Source organism: Maniola hyperantus, chromosome 16, assembly GCF_902806685.2.
Source record: "Maniola hyperantus chromosome 16, iAphHyp1.2, whole genome shotgun sequence".
In the NCBI taxonomy this organism is placed as follows: domain Eukaryota; kingdom Metazoa; phylum Arthropoda; class Insecta; order Lepidoptera; family Nymphalidae; genus Maniola; species Maniola hyperantus.
Genome location: NC_048551.1, coordinates 3,434,784 through 3,459,070, shown reverse-complemented (window position 1 = coordinate 3,459,070; position 24,287 = coordinate 3,434,784). Strand labels below are relative to the sequence as shown.

The following is a 24,287-nucleotide window of genomic DNA, read 5'->3' as shown; positions in this document are numbered from 1 at the left end:
TGTAAACCGTGCTTAATTTCATTCCGCTGAATTAACTTTACGATGTGTGCGAATTCATGCAAGAAAATAAAAGGAAATTGCCTTTTTCTTATGATTTATTCAAAAAACCGGCCAAATGCGAGTCAGACTCGCTCACCGAGGGTTCCGTACTACAGTAGTATTTTTTCGACATTTTGCACGATAAATCAACAATTTATGCATAAAAATAAATAAAAATCTATCTTAGAATGTACAGGTAAAAGATAACGTTGTTTTTGTTGTTATCAAAGGATTTTATAATGAGACTTGATTGACTTTTTAAATAAGTTGTAAGAGTAGCTTTGTTGTAGAATGAAATAGGTGGGATATTCTAATTTAAAATTGTACATTCCAGTGTAAAACAGAAAATAATTTTGGTAGTTTTAACCTAAGTTTAATAATATTATGTAACTTGGCAAGTAGGTAAAAATAGGTAGGTATTTTAGGCATGTAATAATATACATATATATTAGAAAGTTACTTAATCAACTCCATACATATAAAATAGATATTCATCTTCAATTCGAGCACTTGTATGTCTTCATTGGATTATATTTCTGAAAGTGTATTCATATGGGTTCGTTTACCGCATCCTTTCCTATACTGTCTTCGGAAGAGGATTATTGGGTTTAGTAGGTCAAGTTAAAATAATAAAATTAATAAAATCCTATCTAAAAAAATATTCAAACGAGAGGAATGACAAGTGAAACAGCCATCGATATAAATGACAAGAAGAAGCCCACGCGAACAAATTTTTTCACGGTTTTGAAACCAAATAAATCAGCGCCACCTCTTAGATACTAATGAACGACTCGTTTGAAATCCAGACGTCACTGAGGTTGCATTGGTGCTAAATAAACATTCGGTGCTATTTTGCTTGTACAATGGCCCTGTCCTCACGAAGTAATATATAAGCCAACGGAAACAGCACTTTCAAAGCTAGTGCGCTTCAACCTATGTTTCTCATTGCAGAGCAAATTACTATCTATAGGATTTAAAAAATATAATACACTTAATATGGGTTTCTGGTATATGGTAGAGATCTCTTTAATATTCCGGGCTACATGTAGCCTATATCCGTCTCCGAAATGCAAGCTATCTAAGTGTACCAAATTTTGTCAAAACTGGTTGGTAACAGACATACAGATGGGTAGAAAGTGGCACTTATTATAATAATATGGAATATGGATATAGAGAGATTAGTTTTATACAAACTTGTATGAACTCACGAGACCTAACTTGGTTAGACAAATTCAGTTATAGGTTCCAAATAAAGTTAGATTCTAATTTTATCAAGCTCCTTAATGAAATATTGTGTGTAAAGGTTAGCAAGGGTAGAATGTATAACTTTGCTAAAAGGTTTGGGGTCGCTAGAACGAATCGAATTTTCTTACACATGTTTTATTTTTATTTATTTTATTTAATAGGAAGCCAACGGTATACAAAGAAAACTAATTATGACGACTTATATAAACTTAGGACTATCAATGTATACTCACTTACAGGCTAACTCAACATGCTTAACTAGAACTTCTAAATAGTAAAACTTAAACTAAGACATTCTTTGCGTACCTAAAATCTATAACAATTAAATTAATTACTAAATAAGTTAAAACTACGATGATGCTTACAACTAACAATAAAAACTACAATTAAGACTAACAATAGTACCTACCCTACAATTTCAAAATGTTATGATTATTAGTAAGTACTGCTACTGCGTATCAGCATTTCGTTAGTTCAGTGATGCTCTATTACAATATATCGATAGTTTGGATTTAGTTCATTTATATTTTAAACTAGATGATGCCCGTGACTTCGTCCGCGTGGATTTGAGTTTTTGAAAATCCCGTAGGAACTCTTTGGTTTTTAGGGATAAAAGGGATTTATTATAAGTAATTACTTAGGAAATAGTAAAACTAAAATTTAAAAGAGAGTAAAACTTTAATGTTACTTGCAGTAATTGGTACACGTGTTCCTAAATGCTAAAAAAACTACATAATATCTACTTACTAGAAAAATCCTTAAGTAGTACTAGAAAAGTCCCCTACTTTAGTGTGATTATCCAAAAGACAAAGCTCAGTATTAACGATTGGTAGTAAAGAATTTCCCATCGTTTTGGCGCGGTCAGGTACATTTGTTACTGGCTAGCGGACTGAGCGTTTAAGCACTACCTCGTATCTTAATAGACACGGTCTTAGCGTATCTGCTAGCACACTTATAACGGTGATCGCACACGACGAGACCTGCCGCAAGAGCCTAAGGGCTTGTATTTCAGTCAAATCGCCTACGCGGTGGAGGGTGTGTTTGTAAGATATCAAGCAGGCAATGGATGACCGCGATTGCACCCGCGTTGATTTAGGTTTTTAAATATCCCGTGGGAACTCTTTGATTTTCCGGGATAAAAAGTAGGTAGCCTATGTCCTTCCCCAGGATGCAAGCTATCTCTGTACCAAATTTCGTCAAAATCGGTTGAACGGATAGGCTGTCAAAGGCTAGCAGACAGACAGGCAGACACACTTTCGCAAGGGCTCCTAATCGCGACTTGTATAACTAGCAGCTCTCTGCTACTCGTTTGATATCGTCTATCCGCCACAAGAAAGTTGGTGTTGCCTTTCCAGCACTTTGGGATTCTAACTTCTAACGGTTTTTCGAAATATATTGTGCCCTGTTCCAATTCAGCTTCACAACCCGTTGAGCTTTGTGTTACTCTGGTTCTCCTACGAATCTCCTCATTTCTGATTTTATCCCGTATAGAAACTCCAAGCATAGCTCTCCATCGCCGTTGGGGCCGTGTGCGATCTCTTTAATAGAAACGGTCTTAGCGTATCTACTAGCACACTTCTAAACGACACCATTGCAATAGAGAGCGTGATAATCCTAGAACACTAGGCTTCAGAGGGAAGCGCTGAGCAATCGATTTGGCAAGTTGCCCGACTCGATACCTGCGACCTACTTCCGCCCGATCTTATTTAGAAGAGCCTTTACGGGAATATTTGTTTACACTCAATTAAACTAGATACTTTCCTAGTTAACTTTACTGAATTGTTTTTGTAGACGGTCATATTGTTAGCGGCCACGACGTTTTTAGCATCAGCGATCTGCGAATTTTGCGACTGCATCGATGCTGCATCGCGTTTTGACGACTTTCTGCGTTCGATCGTTGTATTGAAATCGCGCGTTTTAGCGTTCGGATGCGGAATCAAGCTTACGAAAATAGATTTGAACGTTGCGACTGGAGTGGATGGGTTGAGAGCATTCTCAACCCATCATTTCGCAACGCATCGTTTGGCTTCACTCTTATGATCGCATGATCATAAGAGTGAAGCCAAACGATGCGTTGCGTTGGCGGTGCGGCGCCTGAGGGGTGCCGCTGCGTCATCCTACATAGAAATCGCTGTATCCTATCACACGATGCGTTACGACGTCGCTCGTGCGCACCGCACACGCAACGGACTTGGGGCCAGAGAGACGAGGCAGGGATAGCTGGTGCGGTGCAACGCTATACTTTTTGCTGGAGCGGCAACGCAGTGCCCGTGTGACTTCCAATACTGAAATCGCGGTGCGACACCGCAACGCACCGGAAACACATCGTGTGGCTTCAGTCTTAGCTAAACTAATCATGATGATGATTGATAATGAAAAACCGGAAGTTTCAATTTTGTGGAATTTTTCATCGAAACGCGAACCATCAAAGTTTTCGAAATGTGTAAAATTGTACTTACTAGTAGTAGTAGAAGTATACATGCAATAAAAAATCGATAAAAGTACTTTAATACATATCGATACTTTTCTTTTCACCGCCCGTTTTCGTCAGCCAGACTAAAGCGAACCAAAAGGCAGATTTTAATTACGAAAGCCGCCGCGGGCCAATGTGCTACGCCTTTGTTGCCTATGCCTATTTCCAGTCTCATCTCTCGTGCCTGTGCCTACAAATAGATGAAGTGTATGAAATTTTTCTTGCTGAGTTAAATTGTGCCCAAAATCGTGCTACATGCTAGATAAAATCTGTTATTACAAAACTCGTTGGTTGTTTTTGTTGATTTTTTTAGTATCTTTAGTCTTTTCTTGTGATATTATGATTATGATGATAATAAATTAGAAAAAAACATTTAATAACTAGATGATGCCCGTAAATTCACCCGCGTTGATTTAGATACCTAAATCATTTCCGGGACAAAAAGTAGCATTGTGTCCGTCCCCGGGTTGCAAGCTATCTCAGCACCAAATTTCACAATATCCCACAATAGACCACTTTTTGTCGCGGAAAATCGATCGAAAATCCCATTGCCGACTCACTAATGAGGGTTTGTTTACTCTCAGAATGAGATGGTTTTGACCATAGTTTACTGCACTGGCCCAGTGCGGATTGTCAAAAAAACCTAAATCCACGTGGACGACATCGCGGGCAAAAGCTAGTTATTTTATGAATAATGCCTAAGATCTCTAGTTTCTACTTGTTGTTACTGGAACCATACGTTCGTCGCTTTCGACTTCCCTGGGGACCAGTCATCAATCTTGTTCATACGTTCCCTCCTGTCCCTCCTGTGTCTCGTTGACACAATACGACAGCTGGCAAAATCTCTCGTAGAAAAACTAAATATAAAAATAGCAAATAGCCTATTCTCATCCAAACTAATAATATTCAAATGCGAGAGTGAATTGTTGTCTGTCTCTATGTTTGTTACGTTTTCATGGCTTCTTTCTTGCCGGCTTTTGTCAGTAGAACGTGCTTGCCGAACCGATGGAAGAGTCATTATCATAAAATACGTTAGATACATAAATAAATCATTCAATTTTTCAATACGGTTACAGCCAAAATTAGATTGAGCCTCTGATATCTAACAGCCGTACTCAGAGTCGCTAATCGTTACTTAAGACTGAGTTAAAACGAGACAGATTTATGTGAGAGATATAGCTCTGTCTCGTTTTAACTAAACTTAAGTAACGATTAAGCGACTCTGAGTACGGATGTAAGATAAGTTTTACAGCCGTGTTACACCAAATTTGAATTTGACTTTGAGGTTTAAAAACCTATTTATATCTGCACCTATACTTATATCTATAAAAACACGATCTAGAGTTTTCTTGGTAGTTGACTCAGAGCGGTCTTAATTTTTCCACCTAAACAAACTTTAGTCCTTATAACCTCACGAACTCATAAAATCTTCTTTCTGATAACTTGTAACGAACGCTGCTAATACGTGCCCATCTGATAAAAAGAGCTTCGCCTTTCGTCCATTTATTTATAAGGTCAATCACGTTATCGTCAAAGTGCAGGAAGGTAAACGAGGCACGGGGGCGCTTTCCAAGATACGGCGAATAAATAGGCTTTACGATACTTCGTACCACGAAATTAGGGTAATCGATCTTTACAGCGGAGTTACAAAATGAGCACCCAATTTTGGGTTGATGTTCTTATCACAGCGCGCCTGCTGTTTTTTCCTACTTTCTCCAGCGCTTTGGGTTTGTTAATTGTAAAGTAAAGCTTGGGAGTTTTATAAACTGTAACTGTACCGTATCGGAAAATACTTTGGAAAACAAATTTTCATAGGTAAGTAAAAAAGTTAAAATATGTTCTTGAACAAATAATTAGTTTTTTCAATTTTCAAAGTAAGATAAGTGATAACTCTTGGACGATCTACGTCCAAGTGATAACTATACCAAGTACTATATCATATGAAAGGGCTTTGCCTGTACATACTAAAACAGAATTTCATTTATTTATTTTTATGCATAATAGTTTTTGATTTATCGTGCAAAATATCAAAAAATACGACTGTAGTACGGAACCCTCGGTGCGCGAGCCTGACTCGCACTTAGCCGGTTTTTTTCACAATGAACTGGTTTAAAATGTTTTTGGAATTGAGAAATATACCAGACATGTTAGATGAGACGTAATGGTCGTTCATTGTTCATGTAGTGGTTTTTGTAGCGAACCCTCATTAGTGTCTGTCTGGTTGCTAGCACGGTCTTTGTTTCCATGGAATGGTTCGAACAGACTTTTTCTAGATCGGATAGGTACTTTGGACATGTTATTTTATGTTGAGGCCTCAAGTTATCTTTGTACATACATTTCAAGTAACTATGTTTATCTGACTTATGTTCCCCTTTTCCCTCAAACTAAAGCTTATGCTAGGAATAAATACGACAGTAAAGCAACGGTTGGGGTTTGAACCGCCGACCTTTCGGATTTCAGTCCGCTCCATTAACCGTTGCGCTATTGAACCAGACTGAGCCAGACATGTTAGATGGCCGTCTATCGTTTATATAGTGATGTTTGTGGCAAACCCTCATTAGTGTCTGTCTAGATGTTAGCACCGTCTTTGTTTCCATGGAATGGTTCGAACAGACTTTTTCTAGATCGGAAAGGTACTTTGGACACGTTATGTTATGTTTATGCTCACAGACCACCACCTATAGACGCCTAATAGCCTGACACCCCAAGCATAGGCAGTTGCTTAGCATAAAAGTCGGCCCACGGCCGTTCGCTACCCTCATTCCGCACATTGTCTTGATTACGTGACTTTTGAGTCCACCAATCACAACAAAGCATTCTCCCCTGTCACCCGCCAACATTTTACGATTTTGTATTGTGATTAAGAAGGCGGACGTCCTAACCACTAGGCTATCACTAGGCTAAGTAAGTGTACTTAGAATAAATAATTTTGACTGACTTTAATTAATTTATTAAAAAGTCATATGCGTTGATTCTTTATTTTACTCTAACTTGCAAAGTAAAAAAAAGTTTTATAAGTAAAATAACTTACCAAAAAGCTAGTTTTACAGAAAAACTTTAAAAAGACCAGCACGTTTCCAATGAAAGTACACAAAGCTTTGTTACACTTTTAATTTACTAATGTCTCTTTCCCCGCTGTTACATCATTTCCTTCTTTTTGGAGCTCTACACTTTTTCATACAAGCGGCAGCCATTAGGAAAATTGGTGAATTTTATCTATAAATCTGTTTTTATAAAAGAGATTTCGTCATGTCAGAAAACCAATCAATGGATCATATACTGGCTTATGCTCGCGACTTATACAAATTTCAAACCCCTATTTCAACCCTTTAGGGGTTGAGTTTTCAAAAATCCAGGAGGGACGCCCCGCACACCCGCACGTCACCCGCACTCGTTCGCACTGGGTTAGCGAGGGAACTGTGCGGGTGCAGGTTTGCTCCCCAATTGCTATCTCGACCTGTCGCGTGCTATAGGTATATTTTAGTAACTGTACACGCGCAAGTCAGTGACCGGTACGTACTACGTACGTACTTCAACAGTTGTGTTACATACTCGTAACTCATCAGGTGGCATAGTTCATTGTAGGGTAAGCATGCCTATTTTTTGATTTTCAGGATATTTTTTTCTTTTGATTTCTCATCATATTATTATCTCATATTATTTCTCATACTGTGGTAAATCCCTGCCATACACCCTTAAACTTTTAAACTGCGTTTGGCAGGGGATTGCCACGACACTAAGTGTCTGGCAATGTATGACGTGTGTTTTAATACTATTTCGAAGAAAATATAAAAAAAATTACAAACAGACTTTATATTTGGCTTAAGATTTTGTACACCTTTAATACCTGTTATCTCCTAAAGCCACCATGATCCAAACTTCATAGTCACTGATCGTTCCTCCCTGTGTTGGGGAAATTACGCAGATAAACTTTCAGATTTTTAAAAGGTCTGGCATGCGCTGGCTCTCTTCCTATATTGTGACAAGCATAAGTTTCTTAGGGTTCCGTAACACTAGGTAATATTTAATTCTTATGGTAAGACTAAGGGAGTAAGTGAGGCCTTTTAGAGCGGATTTTTTTTCAATAATCTCATGGGAAATGAATTGAACGCTCGCGCACGTAGTTGCGGGCAACTGTTAGTATAAAATATAGGACATCCTTTAATTTTCCGTTAGTGTGGTGACTGTAGTTGAAGCCTAATGAGACAGTGCGCTACCCCAAGTCATTAGGTGGCGTCCTCGGTTGTTGAATAGCTTTTAAAAGACGAGCTTGTTTGCAGCATCCGTTATTGATCACGGCCTGGATTTTTCTTTTATTTGTTAAAACACGTTTGAAATCTGGTATTCATGGTTATTCAATACTGATTCGTACCGGATTTTTATTGAAGTTGCTAGCGACTTAGATTTCTCTTACTTAGCATTGATTTTTCGGAACAAGAAGCAGCCTATGTTAAGTACTTTCCAGGTCTTTAGCTACGCAGAAATTCCAAGTCGTCCGTTGTGACTTGATAAACAAATAAACTTAAGCATTTCTATTATTATATAGGATTATAAATATGTAAAAAAGGTTATCTACTCTCTTCCAATGTAATTGTGTGTATATGCACTTACCTACCACTTCAGTGATATTAGGTTTCTAGATACATACATTTTTTCATAATCTATGTAAAATACATTTGAAGTGAATATTTGTTTGAAGTTGCCGATTTTTCAGTAGAGCTGCTAACGCAACCGATGATACAGTCTTTAAAGTAAGGGTAAGTGAACAAAGCTCTAAGCAGACTATTAGGCTTGTCAAGCCATACAAATTAGGTAGGTAGAAAATTAGGATAGTAGTTTCGTCAAAAATTTCTACTTCAGAATTGATTCTGAAAAATGGAAAGAGAAAATAATTCATAACAAACACAAACTAGAAACTCGAGGATATGCTCAGAAATTACGAAACGGATTGGCTGCAAAACTCAATTTACTTGCACTTAAAAGCTTGAAGCCTTAAATTCCGATACAGATAAAAATGTCGGGCAACACAAGAAGGGTTGACCCCAATTTAGTTTCCTAGATAACGTCCTTGATAACATTAATCAAAGCTCGTATCTGGCGGGGTCCGAGCAATTTTCTGGTCAGTGACCTTTTAATTTGCCACCCTGTGAAGTAATTTTTCACTTCGGCTGTGATGTGATAAGCATTAGGCTTCGGTTAAACGGCGCGAAAGTTATCGTGCGGCCATCGCGCGGCATCCGATCATTCGACGCGCCGCGCTCTCTTGTTCATTAATGACGCGTGTGAGCTATATTTATTAGACAACTAGCTGATGCCCGCGACTTCGTCCGCGTGGATTTACGTTTTTCAAAATCCCGCGGGAACTCTTTTATTTTCCGGGATAAAAAGTAGCGTAGTAGGATGTGTTAATCCAGAATATAATCTATCTCCATTCCAAATTTTTGCCAAATCCGTCCAGTAAGTTTTGCGTGATACTCCTTCACAACATACATACATACATACATACACACACACACACACACACACACACACACACACACACACACACACACACACACACACACACACACACACACACACATACAAACTTTCACCTTTATAATATTAGTCGGGATTACGAGTGTGTTCAAATTTCGCGCAATAACATTACCGATGATTACATTTTGTCCGTTATGTAATATTTTCTAAATAGTTACTAATTAATAAGAGTTTGTTGAAGAAGAACTTGCGGCGATCGCATTGTGCATGCCCGAAAAAAAAAATCGTGTGAAATAAACGCACCCTTAAGATCCCCGGGTACGGCTATCAGGGAAGCTGATAATGAAGGGATTTCGGTAAATAAGGTAGTTAATTTGTTTTCGGAACTTTTGAAGTGTGATAGGATTTTATCAGTTATTTCTCAGATCATTATTTTTTATCCATAAGTGCATATATCAAAATGAAAATTTTCTTCGCTCAAGGTATGTCACAGAAGAAAATGATGATCGTTAAATCAGGAACATTGACTTTGTGACACTGAAATCGAGTCTTAGTGCAAAATGCACGCGATGATGATGATGGTGATGAATTGAGAGTCTCAAATACATTATTATTTTATTTTTCTTTATGACTAAATATTATATTTAAAAAGTAAATAAAACTAAGTTATTATATTATTTTAAGATTGTTGATGTCAAAAAAATGGCCGTGGACGTTAGCCAAAACTTGTGTTGTTTAGTTTCAAAATCATATTATCGCGGAAAATTTTACTACAATAAAGAAGAGTAGAATCCAAAAATAAAAAGAAATAAAGTAGCGGAATACATTTACCGGGTCGTTACAACTGAACTCATATAAACTAAGGAACTAATTTAAATTAGACTAAAAACATTTAGATTTGTTTAATGTCGTCCTAAAGGTGATCGCATACTATACAAGACGTCTCGCAAGATCCGCAGGCAGGAGGCGTAAGAGCCTTAAAGCTGGTGCAATAATATGCGACTATGCGGCACGATACAAATCGACTAATTAATTTTGTGTCCTAGCAGCATGCGTCAGTCTATATTACGCCAAGCAACGGTGATGCCACCACCACGTCCTGGTGGTAAATAAGAATATATTCTTACAACAGTCTGCCGACGATTCTTGCTACGTTTTAAAATATTCAAGCATGCAGCTATGTGGCATGGCTCAATATCGCACTATGTTACTCTGGCGTACAACTTGTCTTTGTAACTTTGGAATCGTAAGACGTAAACGCCACACAATCCCCAATACAAAAGATGCTCGTAACGTGCAAATTTGGCCGCATAAGACACATCGAGGAAATCCTGATGGGCTCAGTATAGATCGGTACCTACTAATGTGATCTCTACCCCATTACTTACACATATGTACAGCGTGCCCAATGCTGCTGACGTTATTTGCATTTTCATTACTGAAAAATACGGTACTGGCAGCACTTGCGCCTTCTGTGGGCCGTGTGTGCTCACCTTTAGACATAAAAACATTCAAATAAAAAAAAGGATTTGTTTAATGGCCGCTTTAAAACGGCGATTGGAGATTATAATGAACAGTTAATCATAGAAGCATGGGTTTATAGTTTTGAGTCTCTACACACTGCGAACCTCGTAGGAAATCTGTCGTAATAAGTTGCGTTGAATATGTTGCGTCATACCTTCCTACCTACATTTCATTTCAGATATAATATGGTCTTTTTAGTGCTGTAAGATTATTAGTTCTCAGTAGAATCCGAATCGATTGGTGGTAGAGTCCTAGACGTAGCCTAAAAGTTAGTGGACTACATATTAAGTGCTCGGAAATTAGGAAAATTGCTTATGATCGCAAAAGTTTTTTCCAGCTGACTCCAAGTTTCAGTTTGAAGATGTCACTGCACAATGATGATGATGATGATGATCAAAGTATTCTAGGAAAAGCAGCTGTAGACAAGACATCAGCTTAAAAATTAGTTAACGAAATTCGAAACTAAAATAGTTTTATAGTTTAGCCACTATAAAAACTGACACGGTTTCAACCACTTTTACTGTCTAAATCTACTTAAAGTTGCATTATGTTGCTTCTAGTTTATTATCTATCTAATTTCATTTCATTTAACGATTTTAGTTTATTTTGCTATGAAAACTGGAGTTTAAACTGGCAATTAGTAAACTGTGTTGCATCACGTCCGGGTCCAACCAATTAATGTAAGAAAAACTTCATTGTTATTTCCATCTCAGTATTACTCATAACGGAGGCTTCTGACCCTTGCTTTTGGTCATAATATAATGGTGAGGGTTTTTTTGAATAATGATGTGGTGGCTTCCAGAGCCTTAAAATTGCAATTAAAAGGCTCTGGAATTATTTTGGTATTAATTGCAATTTTTTGAAAGATACCCAGGTAGGTATAAAGTTACAAAGAAGAAATTCTAAAACAGTAAAATCCATGAAGCAATAATGACTCCTCTAAAACGAAACCGACGAACCCCAAATAAAACAAAATCGACGTTATTATTTAAATGTCACCAAGACCGGAAATATATTATATTTCACTTGCGATGACAGTATTTGTCAATGCGCCAGCGCTGACATTTTATTTTGTCGCCCGTCCAAGCGCTCCCAAACCACGACTAATTGACTCACCTTACCTAATCTCTCACCTCGCCACCCACTGACTTCATATTTCTTTTTCAGATCTAAATACGGCGTGAAAAAGATCAGACAGAACCAAGATGGCGGGAAGGATTGCGCGGCAAATCCCGCGTCGCGTCGGTCGCCATCTTTCAACTCGCGATAACCGCTTCCTTAGTTTAAATAGTTCGGATCGTTTGAAATAGTCTGTGATTCTGTCGTGCGATTGGTCAGTGACGTTAGCTAGTGATGTGATAGTGTTGAGTGTGGTGCAGTGTTGTGTTACGATGTCGGAGGAGAGGTCGAGGCGGTTGTCGCAGATCTTCGACCCGTTGTCGAGGTTCACGGATCACAGTGGCGCAGGGCAGTCTTCCAGTACTCCAAACAGTCCTCGGTTGATGCCAAGGCGTTCGAGGGATCCACCGCCACCACCGCCCAGGTATATTTTTAACTTTTAAATTTTGACTAGCAAACATCCGCGGCCTCACTTACTCCCGTGGAAATATCCTTATGCCTTGTCTACATTATAAAAAGCATCCGTGTGCAATAATTTCTAACATCACATCTTCCTATCTGGTATCATTTTTAAAATTTATTTTACCACTTACCTAATGCGAAAAGCAAATTTAATTATTACTGCGAATGTAATTATTTTGTCTATACAATAATTAAAATCATGATTCCTCGCCGCAAATTGCATTGCAAGCTATGATTAGAGATAGTTATATTATAATATTGTACGTTGAAACCGTAATTGCAACATGGCGTAGATTGATATCGTGATAATTTCGCAAACTCTTACTTTGTAGAGAAAACATACCATATCGGGATATCAAAGCGAACCGCATCGTAAGTCAGATGTCCCACGTTTGATTCTCGATTTGTGATTATTGATGTTTTCTTAATTACCAGATAAATATCAGAAAGTTGCCTGATATTCCTGTATAGGTTGGTTATAGCTTTTTGCCGACCTCCCTAGCGCAGTAGTGAGCGCTGTGGTTTTATAAGTGGGAGATCCCGGATTCCATTCCCGGCAGGGGCAATTTGTAAATTTATAATTTCTAAATTGTCTCTGGTTTGTATAGCGGGAGGCTTCGACCGTGACTAGTTACCATCCTACCAGCAAAGCCGTCCCGTCAAGTGATTTAGCGTTCCGGTACGATGCCGTGTAGAAACCGATAAGCGGTATTGGTTGATACAACTACCGTACCAGTTCCAAGTTAGTCCGTTTCTTCACGCGGATGAAGTCACGGGCATCAGCAAGTAAATTATAATTAACTAGCTTATGCTCGCGACTTCGTATGCGTTGATTTAGTTTTTTAAAACTCCCGTGGGAACTCTTGGGTTTCCGGGATAAAAAGTAGCCTATGTCACTCTCCAGGTCTTTATTTATACCCATGCAAAATATCCCGTCAATCCGTTGCACCGTTGCGACGTGATTGAAGGACAAACCAACAAACAAACACACTTTCACATTTATAATAAGGGTACTGATTGGTACTGCCAACTTCAGGGGCGTAGTTTGTATCCAATGCCCTACATTCACAATACAGTGTGAAATTGGTACTTACGAATTGGAATGACGCGCTCGCACACCAATTGAAGGCTTAAGTCGTTTCCAATTTTCATGTGATGAGATTGTAAATGCTGGCTGAATCTGAATTGGTAATGTGTTTCACTTGATTATTGGTGAAAATGTTTTGAATTTAAAGGAATTTTGCTAATGGCTAATTTAGAAAGAGAACATCATTTCATTTCATTCAGAGATTCATGTTTTCATTTTATAGTTATTCTTACTAGAATCTTACGCAGAATTAAATTCTTATTAGAATCTGGAATAGTTCTTACGGTACTCCGTAAATCTGTTTCATTTTAACGTGTGAGCAAAGTCAAAATGCGCTCTATAGATCTCAGTCTTAGACTGCATCGTCATTTACATCGTCTAGGTAAGATTGCAGTCAAAGCTTAACTTCCTCCTAAATAAAAATAAATTAAAAAAACCTACTGCAGACTGTAATGGTGATATATTTTTCAGACCATTCGCCCACTCCTCCCGCCTGGATCCCTTGGAGTACGAGCTAGCAGCAGCAGACCTTGGGTCTGTGAACTGGCAGGAACGGTGCTTGGAGCTCCAGCTGGAGCTGCACAGGAGTCGCCATCAAGCCACGCGAGTACGAGATATGCTCAGAGATAAGGTAGGATTATGTGATACAAAGTGGTGGAGATTTTCTTCAAGAGACCAATGTCCAGTTGTGGACGTCCATTAGTTGAGAGTTGAGACAATGAAGATTGAAACAAAGAGATCGTTTCTATTCATTTTGGTATACAATCTGCAAGAATTTGTGCTGCAAGATATTAAACCACATATATTTTTCCATGAAAAAAGTCATGGCCTCAGTGAAAAATAGATGTTTTTTTTTTAATGATATCAAAACAAAAACATTTTTATTTTTTTAAGTTTAACTCAAAATCTCGATATACCTACTAGTGAAGGCCGTGGCAGAACGATTGTTCTACCACGGGAAGACTACCACTAAAATTTCAGCGTGTATAAGCTTTGTAAAGACTAAAGTCTTCATGCTGACTGAATGTACTTGGATGCATGGTCCAGGAAACACAATGTGTGTGTATTCATCCATGTTTTATATAAAAATAAACAACGTTTGTTTCACCAAAAAAGCAAAACTCTATGTATCTAACAAAAAGTTCAAACACATCCGAATCCATTCGTGGGGAAACTAAAAGCAGAATTTCCGCAGGACGTAATGAAAAATGGATCAGACATCTATCATAAACTCTTTCCCGCGATATCCCGGAACGCAAAAACTTACCGGCGACGTGAATAATGTCACGCGAAATTAAATCCCGGGCTATAAAGAACAGATGACGGGCGGCACGGATAACTTCTGGATTTTAGGCGCTAAGGATCACTTGGCTTAAGAGCCTGTAGGAAATTTTAACGAAGTAATTCAGAAAAACTTTACTCAGCAGACTGCAAAAGTTGGTCTTGGAATAATGTTTTAAATTCTTTGAACTGCTTTTAGAATTAACGTCTCCATCGTAAATAAACTAAAATATCAACTACATTCCTATGACATAGCCGGGAATATTTCGGACACATTTCCCGCAGAGATCCTAGCAACGTTGAGAATTAGTTGGTAACTGTCAGAAAAGAGGCCAAGAGAACGTAGCCGTTGGCCCGATGAAATCTGTCCATCACTCGAACTCGATCAACTGGTCCACATAGCTGACATCTGTAAAGAGAAGAGCATCTGAGAAGGAGAAGACAAGCCGTGACATGCCATCACGACCCTCAATATTCAGGAAGGTTGACAAGAATTAGTGTTCTGGTAATTCAGCATCAGGTATAACAGATCTCTTCACCAACTAGGAAAAGAGATTAAAATATTTAGACAAAGCATCAAACACAGCTAAGTGCCGTTTAGACCAGCCCTCGTAAAGATAGCTACCTAGGCTACCTGCTAAGCTACCTACAGGGTATTTCGGGCAGCTTTCATCCGTTTTTCTTTGCCCTTAAATTCATAAATTGCTGGTTTTCCATGACGAATAACCATAATATCAATTTTCATCTATTATCAAACACCTCTTCACAATTTCCTACAGGTTCTTGGTCACAATTGCTACTCAGAATTTAAATCGACGTTTGACAATTTCGGTTTTTTGAGACAATTTATTTCGTTGGAACATACATTTGGAATCGCCCTTTATTGCTTGCAATCTTGGACGTAACCTGAACGACCAATGTAGCATACGTTGCTTCAGAGTTTAGTTTGTATCTCAAATAGCACATTTTCCTTTCAATATTACCTAATCTTATTCGGTCATTGGCGAATGTTCCTTTCCAGACCTTACTTTATTTTGATTGTAATTTTTGTCTTAGATAAAAAGGGTTCAAGTAATTTTATGAAACTGCAAAAAAGGAATTTTCTATCACAGTTTTCGAAACTCCGAGACAAAAAATAATACAGAGCTACGGATACAAATTTACATTCCTCGTAGCCATAGTTAATTAAGTATGACCAAAAGACTTAACTATAGCTACGAGGGATGTGGCCCTGCGGGTGATGCACTAACTCAGTGATCATCACTAAGTGAAATCCATAAAACTCATTTGACATTCGTTGGTTCTAAATTGCTGCCTCACTGAGCGATATAAAAACATGTTTCGTGTAAAACCTTCAATGGATTTAAAATAAATGTCAAATGAGCTTGGTGGCTACGAAACTCAACAAAACCAAAACTGATCCGAACTGCACCAAAAAGGCTAGTAAAAGTGTTAGGCAAAGGAAAGATTCATTTTGAAGGTGTAAATAAAAATGAATTGCCTAACTGCATACATAATAAGTGGACATCAATAGGAGACCATATTCACAAGAATTACCTACAAGAGTCAAATGATGATGAAGGCGACAAAGGCGATGAGGATGACAAAGGCGATAAAGTAATTTCAGCGGTCACAAAAGAAAGTAAGAGAGTCAAATTTCAAATACCTCCACGGCTAAGCTCTCCAAAAAGCCCTCCAAAACCGGAAAAATAGATACAGAGATTGCAGAGTTGGTTAAAGAAAAGGGGGTAACCTTTAGATTCATATTACCACTTGCAGTGGTTTGGACTGAATCATTTATGTAATCGTAATATAAAACCACAAGAGGAAGCGTGGAAGTTCGTTGACGCTGATGAAAATAAAGAGAATGTAGCATCAGGACATAAAAGTGAAAAGGAGTCATTTTCGGAAAATAACTATAGAAATGGTAATCTGGAAAATGAAGGAAGCCCCCGATTCCCTGCGCACAGCTGGTGTAAAGCAAGCTGTGTTACGGACACTAGCGATTATAATGACAGTTATACTTCACCACTGATTTCTCGTGAGGCGTTGAACCACGAAGTGCTTCTCGGTGCTTTGAATGAATTGAAGGAGCTGTTGCGGGAGGGTTTCAACTGCGAACAAAGCGCGTGTTGGCTCCGCGCGTTGCATGAGCAACTCCCTTGCGCCCCTGAATCTGCGATCTATTGGGAGTGCCAAGCGGACCTCGCGGAGAGGCAGGGAGACTTGCTAGCCACGCTGTAGTGTTTGGAGCAGGCCATCGCTAAGAGCACAGAGATATGCGCACCAGAGGAAAACTTGGACTGTCTGGTGGACAAACTCAAGCAGCTTCAGATAAATCCCAACTGATGTACCGGGTGTTAATATCTTTAAGAGAAGGGCGAGAACACACGGTAATCAAGTGGCACTCCAAGGTACACGGTGACGCCGGTTCGCCATCGTCAGAGTCATACTCACACACCATTACGTGTCGGCAGCTGCAAACAACAGATCAGGCAGCTCGGGGGAGAGTTCTGGCCAACAAGGCTCTCCGTGACAGCCCTTAGAATATTGACCATAAAGTGACAACCCTTAGAATATACAATACCCAGTGACAACTCCTAGAACATAATAAGAGCACCCAGTGACAACCCTTAGAACTCATATTATACAGTACAACTGTTAGAACATACAGCTCACAATAGCAGTCCTGGGTAGTAAATCATGTGGCACTGCTTAGTACACAATGATGATGGTTTGCCAAAGCCACCACCTGAGCTGCACTCTACGCTCTACAGCTCCATACGAGTCATAGAAGTTGGAGCAGAGTTCCAGTACAACAAGATGGTCAGTGACAGTCTTGTGACAAGGTGCTCAGTGACAGTCTAGTGAACTTATACTCTTAGAACATTACCCTACTGTGATTAATAATTGTGATAGTGTTAATTAATTGAATTTTAAAATTATCATTAAATTAAATTTTATTGATGCATAATTATTGCCATTTCACAATGTCATACTATTGCAAACCTCTATGATTAAATAAAAAGGAAACTATAAATACTATCTGTCCCGGCTTACTCACGTGTCGCTTACACACGGGGTCCTTTTCCGGATGGGTTCGAAACAAGTCGGGCTAACGTCGACTACACACGTGAGTAAGATTTATAATGGAAATCACTCACGGTAGTTTAAACGCTAAAAAAGGAAACTGATCGGTAAAAAAAAAAACCGATTGCTTTATTGAGTGGTATTAATTTAAAAGAACAGGATATAACGATCCCATGTTTGATGTGCCTCATGGATGGGGGCCATAAGTTTTTATCTAAAGAGCCGTGCCATCAAGCTGAAGTTGCGTGGAAAAGATTCCTTTTATCCCCCTATCCTATTGACTCATATGGCTGTCGCAACATATTAGTTATCAATATTAGGGTCAAACGTGACTTCGGGATAAAGATACGTATAGTACACGACAGTTCGAGATGGTAATCGGGGTGGGAACGCCCCGCACATCCGCACAGCTCCCGCGCTAACCCGGTGCGGGATAGCGCGGGTGACGTGCGGGTGTGCGAGACGTTCTCTCGCCTCATACTCCGATTGCCATGTTGACCTGTCGCGTACTATAGATAAGTAGGGAGTACAAATTTCGCTGATTTCTTCGATCAATCAATTGATACAACCAGCCCGACTTCGAGTGCAATTCCGGAAAATTAGAGAAGCCGCACACAAGATCTCAATATATTATTCTGGACCGACCGGTTAGAGTTGTACGTTGATAATAATTTATCAGTCAGTCAGTTTCTCCTTTTAGATATTGTAAGTAGCTGACCCATCCTAGTTAAATCATCATCATCATCAACCTATTGATAGCCTACTACTTTAGTCCACCACGCTGACCAAGCGCGGATTGGCAGACTTCGCACCCCTTTAAGAACATTACGTGTAGTTATATCACATAAAGTTTTGCGGTTACAAACTTTTATTTGCATAATTATCTTTCCAAGGTACGGAACCCTCGGTGCGCGAGTCCGACTCTCACTTGGCTGGTTTTTTCCAATCGTAGGCAGTAGTTGTAAACACTCGTTAAACTTTATAAATTGGCCCGAACGATTCTACAACTGCACAACGCTTAATTAAAAGTTTCCTCGTTCCAATTTTCCAGATCCTTGCCGACTCTAATTATTGTCAAATCGTCAAATTATATTAGAAAGTGTTTCGATTTGTATGATGAGAAGTATATTTACTTTCTTCTACTGAACATTTCTGTATATTTTGATTACACATAAAACATACAAAATGAGCTTACGGATTTCAAGAAATGTCTGCGAAAATATTAGATTTTCAAAAAAATTTACCTGAACGAAGCCATGGTGGGTCACAGTTATATTATCAGGATTGGTATGCCAGCTCAGTCCATAAATAAAATGTTACCCTAAAGATTTTATCCACAGATTCGCAGATTTCTTCTTCGGAATTGTTGACGCTAACACATTTTCCATCCCGGCAACTTCCAAACTTCACGTGTACGGGAATATTCGTGCAAAAGCTGAAACATAGCTGAAATCCCGCCGAGCCGAGCGGAGGTGCCATACATCTTTTGGGTGCATATTTTATTTTACCGCTTCGTTTATTGTTACATCCTATAGCACTTTGGGAAATTCCATTTGAGGGTTTTCATCGTTTCAAGAGATTGTGTACTAACCCAATCATCAATACGACATCTACACTATACAATAATGTGGCATGATCCATAATATCCATACCTACATAATATTTTAAAAACGTAAGTGTGACTGTCTGTCTGCAAGATTTTTAGGGCCCATTTTTTAACCGAATTTGATAAAATTTCGTACAGCTCGCATTTCGTGTTAGGTCACTTAGGACGTAGGCTACTTTTGATCCAGGAAAAAGAGTTTCCATGAACTTTTTAAAACCTAAATCTAAGCGGACGAAGTCGTGGGCATTGTAATATTTGTTAATCTCATCAAAGGTTCTGTTATTCTATGTCAGATAAATACAATATTTATGTCTGTGTGATTCGAGAGCTGTACGTGAACCGTAATGGTTTGCGGTCTTGAACTGACGTGGTTGATGATTCGACGTGAACTGATTGATGTGTGGAATGATGCATGATTTTATAACAAGTTTGATGATGGGTTGGCAATGACGGACTTGCACCTGCACTTTGCTTTTAGCCGTTAGGATTCTGCATTGTTAGAAAATGATTCCTTTACCGAACGACATTTATGGGATTTTCATTCATACCTAATACATAGAATTTTTAATTCTACTATAACAGGTTTGTTAGCAAGTCTTCCCACTTGCAACTCGTCTAATCTTGTCCCATTTCATCCCATTCGCATCTCGTCCCATTCGTATCTCGTCCCGTTTGCATCTCGTCCCATTTGCAACTCGTCACGTTCGGATCTCGTGCCATTCGCAACTTGTCCCAATCACTATTTATATTCGCAACTCGTCCTGTTCTTAGCTCTAGGCTTGGTAAAGATTTCCCCTAATTGCATTAGATATCTGAGATTACCTTCTCTACAATTTAATAACCATCCCGGCACCAACCTTCCCCTATTTTGTATTCTTACATAATTCTTCGCTTCACTTCATACACGTGTAAGACCATTAAAATCCAATTTCCCACAAAGCTTTTAACATAAAATGCAATATACAGGATGTATTAGTCAAAATTCATGTCTGTCCGTACGGCGCTCCCGGGTGCATCGACTTTGTGTAGCTTTGGCTTTTACAAATCGCACCTTTGGAACTGTGCACGTGAACCACAGAGCAATGCTGGAGATTTGAGCAATATTTACAACGAGCGAAAAAGATTTTTCTAGTTGAAAATACCTTTTTCGTAAAAGTGGTATAATTTTACACTACTTATTTTACACAAGCTAATATGCGCAACTTTTTCCGCGTGGTTTTTTTAAATCTCGTGGGAACTCTTTGATTTTCCGTGATAAAAAGTAGCCTGTTTCACTCTCTAGCGGCTCGATTACGGCCGAATGACAGCTACAATGTCACGATTGCAATCATCTCTGATTGGTTGATGCTCGCTTACTATTGGCTACACTGTATTGTTGCAACAAGAATGCCATAAATTCAGCCAATCACAACGATTACGATTGTAATAATGATTGATGCAGTTTTCTCGCAAGCGAGCAGCAGGTCTTTATACCAATGCAAAAAATTACGTCGATAATCGCGTTGCTCCGTTGCAACGTGTTTGAAAGACAAACAAACAAAGCAATAAACACACTTTCACATTTATAATATGGGTAATAATTCTCTTATGAGATTCTTGATTATCCATAAAATACAGGATGTATTGTTAGTCAAAATTCATGTCTGTCCGTACGGCGCTCTCGGGTGTATCGAATTTGTGTAGCTTTGACTTTTACAAATCGCACCTTTGGAACTGTGCACGTGAACCACAGAGCAATGCTAGAGATTTGAGCAATATTTACAACGGGCGAAAAAGATTTTTCTAGTTTAATTTGTCTAGTTTAGTTCTAGTTGTCTTAAGGTTTTTTTATTGCGCTACTAGGTAGGTAACTAGGTATACTAATAACACTAATGGTTTAATAAATAATAAATAATGTTCAATATGACATCTCACCTGCCATATTACCAGCACGTTTCAGAACACCTGTAGTGGCATAACAGCATGGCTAACCTAACCTATCAGTTCTTACAAATTGTATGAAAAATCATTTACTGAAATAGGTATAACTAACTTCTGCTGTCCCGATTTCTTCCATCGATACAATGAAATGATCTACGTACGATACATAAAACGGAGTCGATCGGCATTAAAAAATTTAATTAATTATGAAACAAGAACTAAAGGTTCCTAAGACAGTTGCTTCTAATCCCTGTTGATATGGTTTTAGATTTCCCTATACTGACAGTATAGAGATATCTAAAAAAACACTTTAATGGTAGGTATACACCTACCATTATAATGTACTAGCGACCCCTTATGTTTTTAGCTAATGAGCTAGTTTAACATAAAAACGTCTTAGTGGTTATAGCATACACAGTTTAAAAGTTGTGAGTTGAATTTTATTTTTCAAGCAAACTTTTTTGCTTGCTCTTGCACATAGTTACTCTGTGCTAATCTCAAAAGGCCCATGCATCACTTTTCTACAGGCGTTCACAGTGTCGATAAATCAATCGGCTCTAAATAGTTGCCGACTGCTACAAATATTTTAATCTAAACTCGAATAAAACAGTACGACTATTACTTAATAATACATTATTATAGGCACTCTTTATCGATGATAGTTAATTTCGAGTCAGGCTCGCGCACTGAGCGTTCCGTACTCGGGTATTTTTTTCGACATTTTGCACGATAAATCAAAAACTGTTATGCATAAAAATAAATAAAAATCTGTCTTAGAATATACAGGTAAAGTTCTTTCATATGATATCCCAGTTCTTACTTTGAAAATTGAAAATACTAATTATTTTCACATTAACACATTTTAATTTTTTTATTTGATCCAACCACAAACCCACGTTTTTCGGATTTATTCCTTTACTTATGCTATAATTGCCTACCTACCTGCCAAATTTCATGATTCTAGGTCAACGGAAAGTACCGGAAAAATGTTTCTGTGTCTTCGTTACACTGGTAACTATAGCCTCAGACCTCTACTCTGTCCGGCCATATTTTTTTTTGCAAAAACGTAAAAATCTCATATTAATTTATTTTAAATGAACGTCATGGATTGGCTGGTAGGTGGGTGGGAATTCTGGAAGGTAAATTCAAATTGAAAATTAGCCAGGTAGTGTATAAACAGTGCGCAATTATTGTAACAGTTACCGTATCCTGAACGATTCTGACGATTCCACCGGAAACTAGCCCGAGCCAATGGCGTAAAGTTTCACGTACACCGAGTATCTCTTTGAACATGTTCAGAAGTTAACAAAGCATTGAACATGACAAAAGCAAACAGAAACTTCTCAAGTTAAGTTTTGTTCTATATGTTTTGTTAATTGCGGATAGTAATCAATTCCTAATATCCTGTACATTTGTTCTACAGAAAGCATGTTATAGATTTAAAATAGATCAGTAGGTGCAAATGATTTGAAATGTTTAAAAAAATCGAACACGTACAATAAACTTCCACTATGCTACCTTACATATACAAACACACAAGCAAGTCACATATTCTTTTTTTTAATTTTAAAATTATTCGAAAATAAACTATATTGACACAATCCATCTTTTAATAAACTTAATTACTATAATCAGAAATGTGGAGATCTGTACTCTGAATCAACGGAATGTGAAACTGAAGTGGTAATTGCCCAGTACCACTTAAGCTTCATATCTCGTAGTACACGTCCGTGCACATAGTTCAAAAAACCTATATAGACGTTGGGGTCCCAAGGTGCTATAATGGCGCTCGCACCGAAAAGCATTGGAAGACCCCTCACTGACACGGACGGTGTACAGACAACATCAAACGAGTCGCAGGAAGCCGCTGGATTTAGGAGCGCCTCATGACCGTGCCATATGGAAGTTCCTACAAGAGACATAATATATGTCCAGCAGTGGACGTCTATCGGTTGATAATGATCATGATGTTCCTCGTGCACAAAATTATTCATGTTTTATATGTAACTAGCTTATGCTCGCGACTTCGTCCGCGTGGACTTTCAAACCCCTATTTCACTCCCTTAGGGGTTGAATTTTCAAAAATCCTTTCTTAGCGGATGCCTACGTCATTATAGCTATCTGCATGCCAAATTTCAGCCCGATCCGTCCAGTAGTTTGAGCTGTGCGTTGATAGATCAGTCCTAGAACCTTTTCCTTTTATACATTTAGAAGACTAATTATTATCAGACCTAAAGTGATAACTTTACGCTCGGTATGTCCCAAGTCCTGCAGCAGAAACCCATACTCGGCAGTTATATGAAACGATGGACACGCTCTCCATTCCATTTGCAGTATCTTTCACTATATTGGCAGTGATTTCATACTCGCCGCTGCAATCGGGAGCTGAAAGCGTTCGAGTGCAGAAACTGCAGCGCGAATAAAGAGAAAATATATAATCTGTTGCATTTTATTTATTTGCGGAATCAACTCAACAACACTTGATGGTTGCAACTGGAATTGAAGTAAATGAAATTGAAATAATATTTCCATCGCTTATTTTGTTGAGTGAGTTGGAAGCGGTACTTCCTCGATCTTTTGTTATCCTACTAATAAACCTAAATGAAACATATCGAAAGGTGGAAGATAGTTTCTCTAGTTTCAGATTCGGTACGCAAAATTGAAGCAAACTCATAGAATAGCTCTAACCATTGTAAAGTGGAAGTGTTGAACTGAATCTTGTGTACATTTTGACATAAACGGAGTAGTAGGTATGTAAGATAAAGCTTTTGCAATTTGCCCAACAAATTCCTAAAAGGCCAGCAACGCATCGGCGGTTCCTCTGGTGCTGCAAATGTTCATGGGGGCGGTAATCACTTAAGATCAGGTGACCCGCCTGCTCGTTTGCTTGCTATCTATATTTCAAAAAAGACAATTGAATGCATAGAGCATTTAATTACAAAAACTTTAAAATAATTAGTTCG

General features: G+C 38.5%; 1 protein-coding gene across 1 annotated transcript in view; it reads left to right on the top strand.

The window, feature by feature from the left end:
- Positions 1–24,287, top strand: part of LOC117989332 (uncharacterized protein CG43867) — a 352,469-nt gene that overhangs the window by 80,134 nt on the left and 248,048 nt on the right. The window contains exons 2-3 of the mRNA XM_069503976.1: positions 11,927–12,302; positions 13,899–14,058. Of these exons, the coding sequence (XP_069360077.1) occupies positions 12,151–12,302; positions 13,899–14,058 (312 nt within the window). The 5' untranslated portion in view covers positions 11,927–12,150. The remainder of the gene's footprint in view (positions 1–11,926; positions 12,303–13,898; positions 14,059–24,287) is intronic.